Genomic DNA, 17,990 nt, shown 5'->3' with positions numbered 1-17,990 from the left:
ATGACAAGGACTCCATCAGATAAGAATGCAGAAAAAATTCAGATGAACAATATGACTGAAATCACAGTGTTTATACTCCTGGGATTCACAGATGATTTTGACATGAAAATATTTTTATTTATATTATTTCTCGCAATATACCTTGTAACTTTGATTGGAAATCTGGGATTGGTTACATTGGTCATTGAGGATTCACGGCTCCATACCCCCATGTACTATTTTCTAACTGTTTTGTCATTTTTGGACGCTTGCTTTTCTACAGTACTGACTCCCAAAATGTTGGTAAATTTTTTTTCAAAAAATAAATCCATTTCACTTGTCGGATGTGCAACGCAGATGCTTCTTTTTGTTACCTTCGGAACCACAGAATGTTTCCTTTTGGCAGCAATGGCTTATGACCGCTACTTGGCAATCTACAACCCACTTCTGTATACAGTAAGGATGTCACCCAGGGTCTATGTGCCACTCATTATTGCTTCGTATGCTGGTGGAATTTTACATGCTGCTATACACACAGTGGCTACTTTTAGCCTTTCTTTCTGTGGATCCAATGAGATTAGGCATGTCTTCTGTGATATTCCTCCATTGCTCACAATTTCTTGTTCTGACACTCACTTAAATCAACTTCTTCTCTTCTACTGTGCAGGCTCCATTGAACTAGTCACCATCTTTATTGTCCTAGTTTCCTATGGTTTTATTCTGTTTGCCATTCTGAAGATTAATTCAGCTGAAGGGAGGAGGAAAGTTTTTTCTACATGTGGGGCTCACCTAACAGGAGTGTCCATTTTCCATGGGACAATCCTCTTTATGTATGTGAGACCAAGTTCCAATTACACCCTCAAGCATGACATGGTAGTGTCAACCATATATACCATTGTCATTCCCATGCTAAATCCTATTATCTACAGCTTGAGAAACAAAGATGTAAAAGAGGCAATGAGAAAGTTGCTCAAGAGAAATTGCTTCATGAAAAAAATATATTTTAAAAACTGAGCTGAGCAAACCTAAAGCTCACATTGACTTATATTTACATAATATATGAATGTCCTGTGCCTTTTATACCTAACATTATCCCAAAAAAGCATTAATTAAATTTGAATATAACATATAGGAATGCTAGCATATGATTTCTATATCTATGTTTAAATTGAAATGTCAATTAATTATTGATATACTTAAGATCCTACTGATAGTCTTCAAATAACTCCACCTTTGCTGAATATGTCAGAAATTATTTACATTAGGGATATTTGGTTTGCAATTTCTCATATTGATTATTGAAACACAACATTAGCTTAATTTCTTTTGCTTTTTTCTTCCTAAGAAATGTTTGCTGCACTGGCATGATTTTTTCTTGTATTCCTCAAACTCACCATGTGTACATTGTATTGTGCTATTGATTTTAAATTGTAGGTTTGTTCCTATAAAGTCTTTTCCTTTAACTCTTCAATCATAGAGATAGAATAGATACTCTAAAACATAACTGATACTATTTAGGGATGTTATTGAGATTTCTCTTTATATAGTATACAAATAAAGAATAAATGAAAATAATAACCTTAAAATGACTTCTTTTATTTTTTGTTTTTTAAGACAGGGTTTTTTAATTGGTTTCTGTAGAACGAATTGGCATTTGTTTATCTGTACAGTTGTAGTACATTAATGAACAATATTTCCTCTTATGCTCAAAGTTCTTGCTCAGTTCCCAATTCTATCTTTTACTGTATGCATAAGAAATAATTGTGCTTTTGTTACAATTCCACAAAGCCGATTCATACTCAATAAAAAGCCCCATGATATGGAGAAAATATTCACTTAAACTCAAGAATACACCTGCCATATTTATTTTGCTTTATTTATTTTTATTCCAAATTGGTTTACATAATGAATTATTTTTTAAATTTACTTTCTTATTGATTTTACATACCAATCACCGTTTCCCCTCCTCCCTTCCTCCTGCTTCTACCATTCCTCCCCCATACCACCACCATCCACTTCTCATAAAGGTTACAGTCTCACATGGGAAGTCAAGATCTGGCATATTCAATTGAAGAAGGACCAAGCTTTACCTGCAGCATCAAGGCTGAGCAAGGCATTCCACCATATGGAATAGGTTTATAAAAAGTCTGTTCATGCACCAGATATAGATCATGGTCCCACTATAGGAGTCCCACAAACAGACTAAGCTACAAAACTGTGCCTGCCTGCAGAGGTTCTAGTTTGGTCCTATGGAGCTCCCCAGGTGTTGCCTAGATATATCCATAAGAAAGAGTAGGTTAGAATGAAGTGAGCATGGCAAAGGAAATGAAAGATTTGGGAAATGGCATGAGTTATCATTTGAAAGGACTGGATACCATTTCACTATATACCAGGAAATACTTTGATTGGTTTTCTCTTTTTCATTTCCTGCAACAAATGTTTTAATGAGGCTGTAAAAGAAAATAAAACTTAGCATTTAATAATATCCTCCTAAGAAGTAGAAATTCGCATCTGAAATTAAGTTGTAGAAAACAAACTAGTATACGTCACCAATAATTTTCCAAAATGAAATGGTCTAATAGAGTTTCAGAACAAGTTTTAAGTAAAATCTACATTTAGTCCTCATTTCCAGCTACCGCATGCTAATATATGGAAGTGAAACCATCAGAGTTTTAACAAATTCTAGAATAATCTTTGTTGGATCCACCGGGATCACACAAAGATGGGGACTGACCACCAAAGTCTAATAAACCAGAAGCAAACTTTACTCTGGAAACCAGATCCCAGGAAAAAAAATTAAAAAATAAATAAAATGAAAAACCTCCGAATGGCATTTGATAACTTAAGGTACTGGTAACTCATTACTTCATTTGTTAAATTTCCTACTAAAATACAGACAGGTGTGCCTCTTTTACAGGCTTCATGGTCCAGGATTAATAGGTTTCAGGTGTATCTTTAAATTCAGAGTTCTCAATTCCCTTTATTGCTGTCTAAAATGTTCCTGTTCCAGTTGTCTCACAGATACCTGCAGGTTTCTAAAACATGTTCTACTGCTTTATCAAAAAATCAGATCTGAAAAAAAAAAAAAAAAACTAGCAGTCTCCAAAGCCTATTTTAACTCCACCCATTTTCAAGCATATTTTACAGGTCACCCCTGCTGTCTAGGCCAAGACCAACATACAAAGGGCCCTTCAGACAATGACAATAGTGTACCAGCTCCTAGGACTTCCCCATTGGTATCACCTCTCCTGGCTCAAAAGGACACCTACCTACTAAAATTTGGTTTTAAAAGGGCATATCTGTTCTTGTTCTCACTTATATACCCGAGCCTCTACTGTACAACCAGGACACTTCTCTGTCCCATTCTTTCTGGCAGTTAATGACCCTTCCCATTCATAGGGCCATTACTAACTATATATATACATTTTCCTAGCCACCTGCCTTCTTATCTCTTTCTAGGAACAGCTGCCTAAGGTCTCCAGGATGGAAGTAAACCATATGCTTCTCCAGAAACACCTCTTGCTGAGAGTGAATCCACCAAGTCCCAGATCTCTCTTCTCCCATGTTGTCCTATACCTGCAGGAAGTAGCCAGACTTGAGCCATTGTTACTTTATCCAAAAAGAGTCTGAAATGTTTGGTTGAAAGTATCACCCCTGTCTCCTGGCATCTATATATACAAAGAGTCTGGAATGCTTGTCTGGGGGTTCAAGCCCCCTCTCCTCTAGTGGCTACAGTCCAGATTCCACCTCCAAGAAAGCCTGCCAAACAATGACTCTTCCCCAGGGAGGGTCAAGACCACTCCCACAGGCTATTTAAACTGTGCCCCAGAAAACAAACACGTGGTCTTCCTTTTCCCCCTCTGGTAGTCTCCCCAATTCTCAGTCCCCCTCATCGTGTTTTCTCAGAGGGCCAGCCAGGAGTGATGGCATCCATTAAACTGGGCTTCATTTAATTTGGTTTGGTTTGGTCTGATTTGGATTATTCCAGTGGTAGAGAGGCTTACCAGGCCAAAGGAAAAAAAAAAAAAAACTTAACAAAAACAAGAGTCTATTTAATACAAGTTTGCAAACTCGATATCTCCGTGTGTCCTGTATTGGAATAATCGAAGAAACCTGAACTCAGTTAGAGTTGGGTTTTTTATAGTAGTTAAGCTGGGGGTGAGGGATTTCTGTGGTTCAAGATCCCTGATTGGCTGACATTTGTCTAGGGCTGTCCTTGTGAATGTTTGCTGGAGGGTGATCCTATGTACAACTGTTGGAATGTTAAGCATTTCCTTTAGATGGTCTGTTCTTGGGTGATGCTCAGGTAATCTGTGATCCTTCCAAAAACCAGGTATTTTTCAGAGTAAACTACTGAAACTCAGGCCTCTCAAATTTATCATGGCTGAGTCCTGCACTAGCAGGTGATGATGGTTGGAAGTAAAGAACATCCTTTTGGAGGTCTGTTTCTATTCAGCTTATCATGGCTGGCTTGTACAGTCAGAAGCTGATGACTGGACATGCCTCTCAGCCAAGTGAAACCCAGATAAAACAGATATAGACAAGAGACAAACATTAAAATTTAGGAATTGAAATAAAAATTACAATGGAAACTCTCAGGGAAGGGACAAAGTCTCAAGAGAGGAAAGGGAGAGAAACATCCTTAGGAATAGGCAGGTAGGGAACTTTAGGTTGTACTTTCTGGAGTCTTTTTGATCTGTGAGAAGTGGATTTAAGTCTCAAGACTTTTTCTATGAAGTTTATATAAATTTTTTAACATTGTGAAAATATATTTTAGTCTTATTAACATCCCCCCTGTTTATAATCTGTACTGATATTTACATTGTAGAAATGGCAGTATATACTCTTGCCAGAAATGAATCTGGTTAAAAATATTTTTTTTTTTATTCTGGTTAAAAATATTAACATTTTTTTCTTTGTCCAGAAAACTGTGACAGATGTTTTCTGCACATTGAAAAGCATCTTTGAGGTCTATAGTTAGGAAACAGCCAAAGGGAATTTGAAATCTTGAGCTTGTGGCTATGATGATAGTGGTGGTACTCTGCCAGAGCTCGGTTAATAGCTTATCAGAATTCTGCCAATTAACGTTAAGACTATGAAATTTTCGTGTCTTAATTATAACAGCAGCATAATGAGAGAAATCTTAAACATGATTTTTTCTTTTAAACATCTCAAATCACTTTTTTTAAAATCAACATTTAAGCTTTTTGTCCTCAGACCTTCATAACTTGCACTTACACATCTCAAGTCACCTTCTTGTTCCTGGAAGCATTTTTATTTATGTACCTTAAGTCACTTTCTTTGTGCATTTTCTTAGACCCTCAAATTCTATTAGATCCTTGGCAGACACAGATGGATCTCTGTGAGTCCGAGTAGAGTCTACTCTATAAGAGCTAATTCTATGGCAGGCTCAAAACCGACAGAGAAATCCTGTTGTGAAAAACAATAAACAAACAACAAAAACAGCAAAACTAACCTACATCTTAAATTTTGCATCATAAAACATTTTTTATTTATTTTAGCAGTAAATACAGGTGGCTGACTACTGAGAGCAATCACTATCACTGTAATTTTCTTTAAAGGAGTGGTAAGATGTTATACTGAAATCTGTTTTGTGAATTTCTCTCTCTCTCTCTCTCTCTCTCTCTCTCTCTCTCTCTCTCTCTCTCTCTGAGTCTGATAACAAGCTGAACTGTGTCTAGACTTTTTATTGGCTCTAAGAGAGTGAGACCTGTGACCTAAATCTTACAGGGAGCTGAGAAGACAGCTGAAGCCTTTTTGGCTGCTTTTAAGCTGACAAAGCTATTAGTCATCTCTTAGTTCTGAGAGGAATAAATTTTATCTGAGTTATTGATTTAAAAATTGACAGAGATTTACTTGCTGGCTGCCTAGACAGCGACTCCAGGGTCCTTCATGGTCATTGACAGCAGGTGATAGGACAACTTCTGGCTTCTGGCTGGCAGAGGTCCCAGAAGATCCCATAGGCTTCTGTGGAGTAAGGACCAGTGGGAGGACAAGCCTACCATTTGCCTTGGGCAACTCAAGGCAGTCAATTTCCCAGTGTCCTGTTTTCTCCACCATCTGAAGAGAGTCTTTGCAGTAGATGAAGTGAAAGGTGGGTTTTCTCAGTGGCTAGGGATGCCACTTTTGTGCAAGTTTTGAGTAGATCTTCTTCTGTGCCCATCTGTCTTCTCTGGAGGAAACAGAGGAGCTGTCTGGAGCTGGCATACCTCTATTATAAAAGCTTTTTAGTAAAATAGAACTCAAGTCTTAAAAAAAAAGAGAATAAGGCAGTTTGCTATGACTTAGTATGTTACAGCAGAGCACATCTTTCAAATGTTTCCTATGCACACATATTAGAGTCATCTTGCAAGAAGGTTTATTTTATTTAAGTCGGTGTATGGACTGTGTTTGTATATGTGTGTATGTGTGTTTGTGTGTATGCATATAAACATATACATGGCCACATGAAGGCCTGAAGTAGACATCATGCTTATGATGCAAGGATTCCATCCCCTAACCATAAATTTTCAACAATTTAGGTCAAAGGGGTTATAAGAATCTTGATTGTTATCCGTTCACTATTACTCATAGATATGAAGTTTCAGTGACAAAATATTCTCAAATATTAAACCTTTCAATGAAGAAAGACGTTCTATAACAGCCTAGAAAAAAAAGAAAGAAATTTGTAACTGTTGTATATATATAGACATATATTTGTAAGTAACAAAGTAGAACATGCACAAAATTGCTAAGAATTACAAAACCATTTTTCCTTTTTTATTGATTTTTAATATTTTCCACATTGTTTGCAAAATTAACATAAACAATTTCTTGCAGTTTAATTATGCTTATCAATATTTTTTCAATTCAAAATGAGAACTAAAAATGTCTTTTCTTTTCATTTTGCCTATTTATGCATTTTTATATTAAAATAATTGTAATAAATTTGGGAGACACAAGACAATATTCCTCAACAAATGCAATGAACATTGAAAATATTACATGATTGTAAGTTCTGTAATGACAATGTGATGTTTCATGATTATTATCTTAAATCTCCTAAGCCTATCACCTAATCAGATGAAATTAAAGTTATTCTTGATTTTGTACAATAAAAGAAATAGTCTCTTAAATTTTATATTTATTCTTAATTGTCTGTGCATCTGTGTGTGTGTCTGTGTGTGTGTTTGTAGCTGAGGGCACTTGAGATCAGGAGATCATAAAAGGGCATTGGAATTATAACAGGTTGGATTGTAAGCCACCAGATGTAGATGCTTTTTATCATAGCAACACATGTTCCTAAAGACTGAGCCTCTTGTCTGAAAGGAAATAAGTCTTAAACTATTAGCACCCTAATATTCAAAACTAAAACATGCTGAATCTAGAGTGCAAAACACACAATCCTTGATCCAAAACAGGAGTACTTAGCCATTCTGTGAATTCCTTCTTCAGATTAAAAATCAAATGCTTTATTTTCATTACACAAAAGTTATAGCTTCATAATTATGTAAAAATCACAGGATATACAAAATATCACATAATATAATTTTTAAAAATGAATAACATTGTTCCTAATTTTTTAATCAGTTGTCTTTAAAACACACATATTTATACCACAGATTTACCGTATATTTCACTTTACTATAATGTAGATTTCAAAAACAATTCCTTAACAATATATAGCATAAAGTTGTATTACATAAGAAAAACACCACAAAAATTTAAATAAAACATTCAATAAGTTTTTCCACAAAGACCAAGGAAAGATATAACAGGAAAAATAGAAAGAGAAGAGTCTAAATATAAGTATCAACTGTTATCTTATCTCCCTGGGGTCCTCCTTCTTCTTGATAACTCTACTGACAGAACTTTTCACTTCTTTGTTTCTGAGACTATAGATGAGTGGATTCAGCATGGGGATCACAATGGTGTAGAAAACAGAAGCCACTTGATCCTTTCCCAAGGAGTAGGACTTCTTTGGTTTTAAATAAGTAAAGATGGTGGTGCTATAAAATATGGTGACTGCCAGAAGATGAGAGGCACAAGTGGAGAAGGCTTTTCGCTTTCCTGAAGTAGAACTGATTTTCAATATGGCAGAGAGAATGGATGTATAAGACATTGATATGGTGAGAAGAGACACCATTAGAGTTGAGCTAGAGACAATGATTATTATCATTTCAATGGCATGGGTGTCATTGCAGGACAGGGCTAGTATTGCAGGTGTGTTACAGAAAAAGTGATTGATGGCATGAGAGCCACAGAAACTCAACCTGCTTAGACAGAGCATGTTGACAGATGAATCAAAAACTCCAATCATGTAGGAACAAGTAAGGAGGGCATGGCAACGTTTTTTAGACATAATAACTGGGTAGTGTAGAGGGTTGCATATAGCTATATACCGGTCATAAGCCATGGAGGAAAGAAGAAAACACTCAGCACCAGCAAACATGACGAAAAAGTACAACTGAATAAAACAACCCATAAAGGAAATGTTCTTTACGGAAGTCAGTAAGTTCTCTAATGTTTTAGGTGTGATGACAGTTGAGTAACTGAGATCAAGAAATGATAGATGGGAGAGGAAGAAATACATTGGAGTGTGAAGCTGGGCATCTAGATGAATGATACATATCATGCCTGTGTTCCCCAGGACAGTGACCAAGTATATTAGGAGAAACAGCACAAAGAGTGCCAGTTGGGTCTCCTTGGAACTCGTCAATCCTGTGAGGACGAAGTCAGGTTCATCTGTGTGATTCCAGGTGTTCATGGTGAACGATCCTAAACTGATGAGAAATCAAAAGTGATGTTAGTAATAGCTGTGTTTGGATTAATATCCTCTTAATCAAGAATCTGTGCTTGAAAAGACAAAGCAGCCCAAGGCAGAAGGTGAACTTGATCTAAAACAGGTGGCCTCTGATATTTTCACCATTTGTAGGGGCCTGAAATCACAGTCTTTCAAGATTACTTAGGTTTAAAGAATTCTTGCCAATAAAAATGAAGGAAAACAAGGATGGTGTGTCTACTTAAAAGTTCCTAGAATAAGCCGGGCGTTGGTGGTGCACGCCTTTAATCCCAGCACTCTGGAGGCAGAGGCAGGCGGATATCTGTGAGTTCGAGGCCAGCCTGGTCTACAAAGGGAGTTCCAGGACAGGCTCCAAAGCTACAGAGAAACCCTGTCTGGAAAAACAAAAACAAACAAACAAAAAAAAGTTCCTAGAATATAACAGGACCTTTGTTTATACACAAGTTGTAAAGTGTGTGTGTTGAAGTAGGGGTAGAACATTAGCATTATACTTTTACAAGGTGAAGAAGATAAAAGAAATCATTCCTTGTCACAAACACAAGTTTTTCAGTGTATGATAGAAAACACCAACATTTAATATTTATTTTGAGCTTGAAATGATAGAAGATGGCATTTCACTTCATCATCTCTGTTCTACTTCCTTTTACTTAAAATTTGAAATTAAAGTTGAGATACAATTGAAATGGTACAACATATAACTGTTCACCTAGTGAATTTATACATTTTTTCTCTTTTTTATGCTCTTTCTTTTCAGTTACCTCATAACTATGAGGGGAAACAGTTTTCACATTATAAAGTCGAAAAATATGAGGTCTTAAAAGAAAATCAATCACAAAGGATTATTTCATTCTCTAGACATTTAAGGTAGGACATATTATTTGTTTGTCAATGTGGTATATTAATTAAAGTTTCCAATGTTACTTTATGCTTATGAGTGTTTTGCCTGAATGTAGGTTTATGCACCGTGTTAGTACAGTGTGTGGGGAAGGGAGAGAAGGATGTCAGAACCTCTGGAACTGTAGTTACTCTTAGTTATGATCTGCTAGGTGGGTACTCTGAATTAAACTCAAGTTCTCGAGAAGAACAACCAGTGTTCTTAACAACCAATCTATCACTTTACTTCTTTAATTAAAATCTTAATAATTACTTTTGTGGAGCTAAAACTAATAGTTTGAATTAAGCATTTTGAAGTATAAATATGATATATCCCAAAATTAGAGGAAAGTTTTTGTTCACAGTGCTATCCTTGCTGATCAGTTTTAATATTCATGTGTATGTGACACCATAAATATTATAGTTACCTACATGTTTCATTTTTTAAAAATGGAGCTTAGAAAAGTTGCTTCAAGGAAGAACAATTAAAGCACTGTGATTCTTCCCAGGTTCTTAACCAAGTACTTTATATAATTTTAAAGAAATCATAATCAGGCTTTATAACTAATCAATAATAGTGGGTAACATTTATAGCATATAATTTAGCTCCCTTTTATTCACAAAACCATTGAACATATTATATATAAATTTTAATTTTCATTTACATTATTGTGGTAAATTAGAATTATAGATATTATAATACTTGATCAATCAATCTAAACCTAATAAACTATACTTCAATACATTTACATTGAGTGCAAACCCTAACTTTGACAACACTACATTTTTATTTTGCAAATACCAACACTGTTCATTATAAGATCTAAATAAAATGTTCTAGAAACATCTAAACTTGAGGATACTTACTGTGAGTGAAGGATTGTCAGGATATGTCTTCCTCAACTATAGTTGAGAAATGTTTCAACATTAAAATTTTCTAGTGTATAAATTATAAAAGCTTTTAAATGCCTTGTACTTTTCCATAACATAATGCTTGTTTTTCTTGGAGTGGTTATTTTTAGATTTTTGTGTATTTATTTTTATTAAAAATTTTCAATGAAAACAACCTACATGAAATTTTGTTTTATTCTGGGCAAATGAAATTTTTAATTAGAAACTGGTCTCCAAGATATGTCAATTACTTAAACTCACAATCAACCTGTTGTGACAAAGCACCTCATATAACCAACACGGAAGATCATTCAACAGGAGACTGTCCTTAGGGAACAATTTCCAGGGGAATGTGCTTGGCACACTTTCCATGTCAAAAGTTCAAGGGCAAATGAGCAATGGTTTGTTCTCTCAGAATCTCTATTATGAACTTCACTCTCACTTGGTCTTCTGTCCTCATCAAAAAGTTAACTGACATAATAGAGTTTTTACATTGCATAATAATTAAATAAGGTCCTTTTTTAGGGTGAGAAGAAATGTTCTAGAAATAATTATTTTAAACTTCATGTAAAAATAAATATAATTCTTTATTGTGAGGATTTAAAAGCATATTTTTTTCTCATAAGAGTAGACACATTAATCAGAAAAAACTAAAGTACAACATATTTCTCAAAAGTAAGTAATTCAAAGTCAAATTTATTCTTGATATTTTTCTAACATAATTTTAATTTGTCTCAATTATTTTCTCTTTGTGGGTACATAATACTAATGGAGCACACATTTATATATTTACTCAATTTTTTTTTTGTTTTGTTTTTTGAAACAGAGTCTCTCTGTTTAGCAGTCCTCCTGGCTGTCCTGGCATCTACTTTGTTGATCATGCTGGGTTAGAACTCACAAAAATCTACCAGCCTCTGTTTACCAAGTGCTGGGATTAAAGATGTATACCACCACTGCCTGGCTATTTACTTAATTTTATTATACTAGAATCAATATTATAACCTCAGTTTATATTTAAAATTACAAAAAGAAAGTTAGTAAATGTTGTAAAGAGTTTTTGAATAGTACACAGCATTTGTGTATACAAGGTATGTGATATATACATTTATTTATATAGTAGGGAGCAGTTTTATAGTATTTATAGAGTAATATTTATTTAGTAATTTATTTGTGCTTAGTAATATTTATATAACCATCAATATAGTAAGGAGGAAGCAACTCAGGTCAACTAGCATTGTCTTATACTTTCATCATTTCAATATGTCCACAAATTGCATTTAAATTTTTGCAATTTGGTAAGTTTTTTGATAGAAATGTAAAGTACAAATAATGGTGCTCTGAACATAATTGAACAAATGCTTTTGTAGTATGATTAAAAATATTTTGAATATATTCCCAAAAGTGGAATTGCTGGATCATGAGGTAGGTTGATTCCCAGTTTTCTGAGAAACTGCCACACTGATTTCCAAAGAAGTTACACAAGTTTGCATTCCTCCCAGCAATGGATGATTGTTACCCTTGCTCCACAACCTCTCCAGCATAAGCTATCATTAGTGTTATTGATCTTAGCCACTCTGACAGGTGTAAGATGGTATCTCAAAGTTGTTGTGATTTGCATTTCCCTGATAGCTTAGAAAGAAAAACATGTTCTTAAGTATTTTTTGGCCATTTGAAATTCTTCTATTGAGAATTCTGTTTAATTCAGTAACCGGGAAACAACCTAGTTGCCCCTCAACTGAAGAATGGATAAAGAAAGTGTGGCACATCTACACATTAGAGTACTACTCAGCAGTAAAAAATAATGACATCTTGAATTTTGCATGCAAATGGACGGAATTAGAAAACATCAACCTGAGTGAGTTAACCAGACCCACCAAAAAAACAAATATGGTATGTACTCACTTGTAATTGGATACTAGTCATAAACAAAGGGCAACGAGCCTATAGTTCACGATCCTAGAGAAACTAAGTAATAAGGTGAACCCAAAGAAAAACATATATAGACCAACGTGGAAATAAGAATTAGGCAATAATTTGGGAGCAGGGGGACAGGGGCTAGAAGGAAGGGGAGAAGGGTGGTTGAGGAGAACTTGAGGGAGTGGGATAGTTGAGATGGAGGAAGGACAGATATGAGAGCAAGGAAAGAGATATTTTGATTGAGGGAACCATTATGGAGTTAGCAAGAAACCTGGCACTAGAAAAATGCCCAAGAACCTACAGGGATGACCCCAGCTAAGACCCTAAGCAATAGAGGAGAGGGTGTCTGAACTGACCTTACCCTGTAGTCAGACTGATGATTATCTTAAATATCACCATAGAACCTTCGTCCAACAACAGATGGGAACAGAGGCAATGACCTATATCGGAGCACTGGACTGAGCTCCCAAGATCCAACTGAAGAGTGGACGGAGTGAGATTATGAGCAAGGAATTCAAAACCATGAGGGGGTCATCCACTGAGAGAGTTTGCTTGAGCCAATGAAAGCTCACCAACTCCAACTGGATTGGGAGTGAATGAGCATGGGAACAATCAAGCCCCTCTGAAGGGGGTTGACAGCTGGGGCAGACTGAGGGGCCACTGATAGTGACACTAGGATGTGTCTCTATTGCATGAACCGGCTTCATGGGATCCTATTTTTTTTTGGGTGTAAACTTTGCTCAACCTAGATGTAGTATGGAGGGCTTTGGACTTTCCACAAGGCAGGGTGCATGGCACTTTCTTAGGGTTGGAGGGTTTGGGGGGAGGGTATGTGGAGGGAAAGGGAGGGGACTGGGAGAAGGGGAGTAGTGGGAATTTGGATTGGTATTTTTTAAGTAATAATAAAAACGAAAGAAAGGAAAAAAAGAAAGGTAAAATACAGCAATGACTCTAAATATACATGATCAGAAGAATTTTACTCAATTTCTTTTCATTGACAGATTTGTTTCCTCTGTAAGGCCTGAAATATTTTCTTGAATTAAAGTAAATTAAAAGTTATTACTTTCTATATTATATATAAAAATATACTTTAAAGATGGTGAAAAATGCAAGCTTCAAGAATAGCTATGCCTAACAGCAACATCACTAAGATATTCCACATCTAACACACTGAGTGGAAAAGTAGTATTGTTTTAAAGTTTGATACAACATATTTTCAACTGAGTGTCTTTTCTCACTGTTCAACAACTAGAAAAAATATAATATCCTAGTGGTGTGGCACACAGTGTAAATATTGTAATCTTCATCATCTAGTATGGGAAAGGGTAAGAGATCTGGAGTAGTAAAGCAAAAGACGTGACTGAATAATAGAAATAGACAAACTTGTGAAAGTCAGCACTGCAGGGTATAGAAGTAAAAGAAAAATGGAATACAAATGGGTGGAAAGTGCCTAAAGTAGCTAAATATCTTAAAAGACCATATAAGGATATTTAAATATAATTTTGGCAGCTAAAACATGTTACTCTCATGAAGAGAAATAAAACAACTATGTCTTTCACTCCTGGGTACAGACAGGTGGTATAATGTCAATCACAAGAAGCAGAGTAATAGACATAAACATTTATTAATATGAATTAATATTAATATTGAAATTACTTGCATAATAATGCAATAATACACATGAATACCAACACGTATTTTTATAAGAATGAACATTAATTCTCTTTATGAGATACTTATTTGAAATATAATATTGCAATAACTACAAAAGAGATATCTATAATTTAGATCATAAGCATAGCATATAATTTTTTGGTCACACAATCCCTCATTATATTCCTTCACAAAGGAAGAACAAATTGAAGCTACAATGGCAGAAGGAATATATTTATATAGAGTTTTGCTAGATGCAGTGCATCAGTAAAGTATTTTAAGACTATCCTAGAAATGCAATTTTAACACAATTAAACAATGTTATAGAGCTCTATAATAATGCCAAATAAATATAAAAATAAATATAGGTAGAATTTTACTAAATGTACATCACTCTGCACAATAACAAAGTCGAAAGGTTGCAATTCAACTGAGCATAAGTCTGTGACTGAGGCACAAGAATGTTTTACAGATAAATGAAGAAAAACTATAACTGTAATGTTCAAATGACTCAAAATTCTGTTCCTCAAGGACACAGCATCCATATGGTAGCTCACAATCATCTGTATCTCCATTGCCGGGAGATGGGATGTACTCCTCTGGCCTCCATGTGCACCAGGAACATACATGGTGGTGCACTTATACTCAAATAGGCAAAACACTCACATATAAAATAATCTATACAAAAGAAGGTTTATGCCTTAGTGTGATAGTGTGTTTACTGAAATATGTCTTTTAATCGCCTCATATATTTTTATTACATGAATAATTATGAGTTAAATGACCTTCTGATGTATTTGGTATATCCCATGAACAAATAAAATAATGACCCATATCACAAATTATAAGACTAATCCCTCAGTAAACTAATGTTATCTTTTGAAGTCACTCTACAATTTCCATTGAAGTAACTATTTCAAATGGCCCAGATCTTTTATTATTTGCAATGCGCATGTTTTGTCATAGAAAAAGTTTCCTGTGGATGACTCTCAAGAGAGCATTTTTCACATCTTTGTTCCTCAAACTGTAGATCAGTGGATTTAGCATTGGAATGACAATAGTGTAGAACACAGAAGCCACCTGTGCCTGGGTGAGTGATGATGTGTTATCAGGTTGCAAATAGGTGAAAATCAAGGAACCGTAGAAGACAGTGACTCCTGTGAGGTGGGAGGCACAGGTAGAAAAGGCCTTCCACCTGCCAGCGGCTGACTGGATCCTCAGTATGGCTAAGATGATGATGAGGTAAGTGGAAGCGATTATGAGGAGAGAACTGAGGAGTGTGAAACCAGCTAAAACAAAGATCACCATTTCTGTGCTGAAGGCATCTACACAGGACAGGGCTAAAAGAGCTGTGGTGTCACAGAAGAAATGATTGATGTAGGAATCACAGAACGGCAAACTGCTTATCACACAGATGGAGATCAGGGAATTTGTGAATCCAATCACATATGGTATCAGCCCCAGCCAGTTACACACCTTCTGGGACATGATCACAGAATATAGCAAGGGATTGCAGATTGCTACATAGCGATCATAGGCCATGGAACCCAGAAGGAAACACTCACTGCACACCAAACCAACAAAGAAGTACATTTGAACAAAGCAGCCTACAAAGGAAATTGATTTCTGTGCGGACTGGAAATCGACTAGTGACTTTGGTGTTACCGTAGAAGAATAAAATATGTCAATGAATGCTAAATTGCTGAGGAAAAAGTACATAGGCGTGTGAAGCTGAGAGTCAATCCTTATTAACAGGATTAGCCCAATATTGCCCAAGACGGTGAAGAGATAGATGAAGAGGAAAATTAAGAACAAACTGACTTGCAATTCTGGATGATCTGAAAATCCACTGAATATGAAGAGTGTCACTTCTGTGAAATTATTCTCTGCCATTTTTGATAACTCAACTATTGATTTACCTTGAATGAACATTTAAATGAAAATTTAAAGAAACATTCAAGACAGAAGGTCCTAGAATCAGTGTTATCTTCGCCTCCAGCATTGAGATCAAAATGAATAGGTAGTAAATGTTGAAAGATGTTATGGTTTTTGTTATTTTTAATGTATTTTAATTCATTATTTGTGTGTGTATGTGCGTGTACCTAAATGCAGATATCTGTAAAGTCCAGAAGGAAATGTTGGAAATGTGTGAGTTGAAGAGCTGTCTAATATGGGTGACATTCACCAGGCTCCTCTGAAGGAACAGAAGGTGCTCTTAGCCGGGCGTGGTGGCGCATGCCTTTAATCCCAGCACTTGTGAGGCAGAGGCAGGCGGATCTCTGTGAGTTCGAGACCAGCCTGGTCTACAAGAGCTAGTTCCAGGACAGGCTCCAAAGCCACAGAGAAACCCTGTCTCGAAAAACAAAAACAAAAACAAAAACAAAAACAAAAAAAAAAAGAAGGTGCTCTTACCCTCTGAGCTCCATCTCTAGCCTTTGACTTATTTTAAAGCAAACGGAAAATGTTAATGGATATCCAAATGAAGGTTTATGTAGAGGTTTGAATGTTTTAATGCCTCATACACATAATAGTTATAAAATACTCCTGCTAAATTTACTGTTTTCTATAAAACTCTATCACCGGGACAAAATTTTACCACTAGCGATTTATTTATTGGAATCAATCATTCAATAGATTTATTTATTACAGTCTTAGCCTACTTTTAAAAAGAAACTGTAATTCATGTACTTAATTATAATTTAACTTTTGGTTAATAAATTTTTAACATTTAGCTTACAACTTATGGACAAAATGAGCACACCTAATATTGTCTCAGACTCAGTACATTTCAGATAGCTTTCATTATGGAAAACTATAAACATCCAGCCCACATTTCATTTTCGTAAAAAATTTGTTCATGCTTCTGTATTTTCTGTCACTTATTTTTCCTGTTGATGATTTCAGAAGTGGCAGACTAGAATGTATAACATAGTTCCAATTCTTTCACCTGAGAATGTTGAGAGCATGACTGTATCCAGTTTACATTTACACATGACATCATGAAGTAACAAGTTCTTTGTTCGTGAGTAGTTCCCAAAACAATGATGAAAAATCTGAAAAAAAAAATTAAACCAAAACATTGTAAGATGATCTCACGCAAACAGGAGAAGCTTCTTTTTCAATTCACTGACAAATAAATAAGTAAAAGTGAAAGTCGTTTACCCAGTTAACGCCGATTTGTTTTTATATTTAACACACCATGCCAAAGGGTCTTGATTCCTATTATGCCTACCTAATCATTTAATAATGCGCCTCCTTATCACAAGTGTTCCTATGTATTTATTTGCTTATTTAGTGTGAAGTTTTACAATGGCAGCATGTTTCTTGTCTGTCACTAAAATAACTTTCTTATACCTACTGAAACATGCAAATTTGTAAAAGGAAAAAGCAATCTAAGTGTGAAAAGAATAGGCATAATATAGCTATATCTACAGATATACTTGCCCAAGAATCTCATGGAAAGATTATGAAGCTTACATACACTTGCCCAAGAAATCTATTTCTATTTCTGCACCCGTTCATTTACTTTTAGATCCATTACTTTTACCTCTTTGGCTGTCTCCGTTCGAGGACTCATCAATGCAGTTCTTTGGATCTGTGATTACTGGTCTTCATGTGATTATTTCACATGAAGTTATTTTCATCAATTGTGAGCCCTTACACATGCCATGATATTTATAACTGCTAGTGCCTTTGATAATATAATATTTCTAATTGTTATATTTATTTACCTTTCCCTGATGAAGTAGAAATTAAAGCTAAATTAACTGTCATTTACTTTATATGTCTTCCAGCAAATTAAAAGTTTTTAGTTTTCCTTAAACCTTTATTCATATTCAAAATGTTTTATTGGAAGCATATTTCTAAAAAAGGC

The 17,990-nt window shown here is 35.2% G+C and overlaps 3 protein-coding genes across 3 annotated transcripts; 1 reads left to right on the top strand and 2 right to left on the bottom strand.

Moving 5' to 3' along the window:
• LOC130862905 (olfactory receptor 1102-like) lies at nt 1-993 on the top strand. The gene has a single exon (XM_057752746.1). The coding sequence runs from the start codon at nt 1-3 to the stop codon at nt 991-993; it is 993 nt and encodes a 330-aa protein (XP_057608729.1).
• Nucleotides 994-7,798: 6,805 nt separating this feature from the next.
• On the bottom strand, nt 7,799-8,746 carry LOC130870235 (olfactory receptor 8H1-like). Its single transcript, XM_057762853.1, has one exon. It carries the CDS (start codon nt 8,744-8,746, stop codon nt 7,799-7,801), a length of 948 nt encoding a protein of 315 aa, XP_057618836.1.
• A 6,330-nt stretch (nt 8,747-15,076) lies between these two features.
• LOC130870309 (olfactory receptor 8I2) lies at nt 15,077-16,009 on the bottom strand. The gene has a single exon (XM_057762977.1). It carries the CDS (start codon nt 16,007-16,009, stop codon nt 15,077-15,079), a length of 933 nt encoding a protein of 310 aa, XP_057618960.1.
• Nucleotides 16,010-17,990: the final 1,981 nt, after the last annotated feature.

The sequence above is a fragment of the Chionomys nivalis genome, chromosome 2 (genome assembly GCF_950005125.1).
Source record: "Chionomys nivalis chromosome 2, mChiNiv1.1, whole genome shotgun sequence".
In the NCBI taxonomy this organism is placed as follows: Eukaryota; Metazoa; Chordata; class Mammalia; order Rodentia; family Cricetidae; genus Chionomys; species Chionomys nivalis.
The sequence above is the reverse complement of the archived record's forward strand: the minus strand, read 5'-3'. Positions and strand labels throughout refer to the sequence as shown.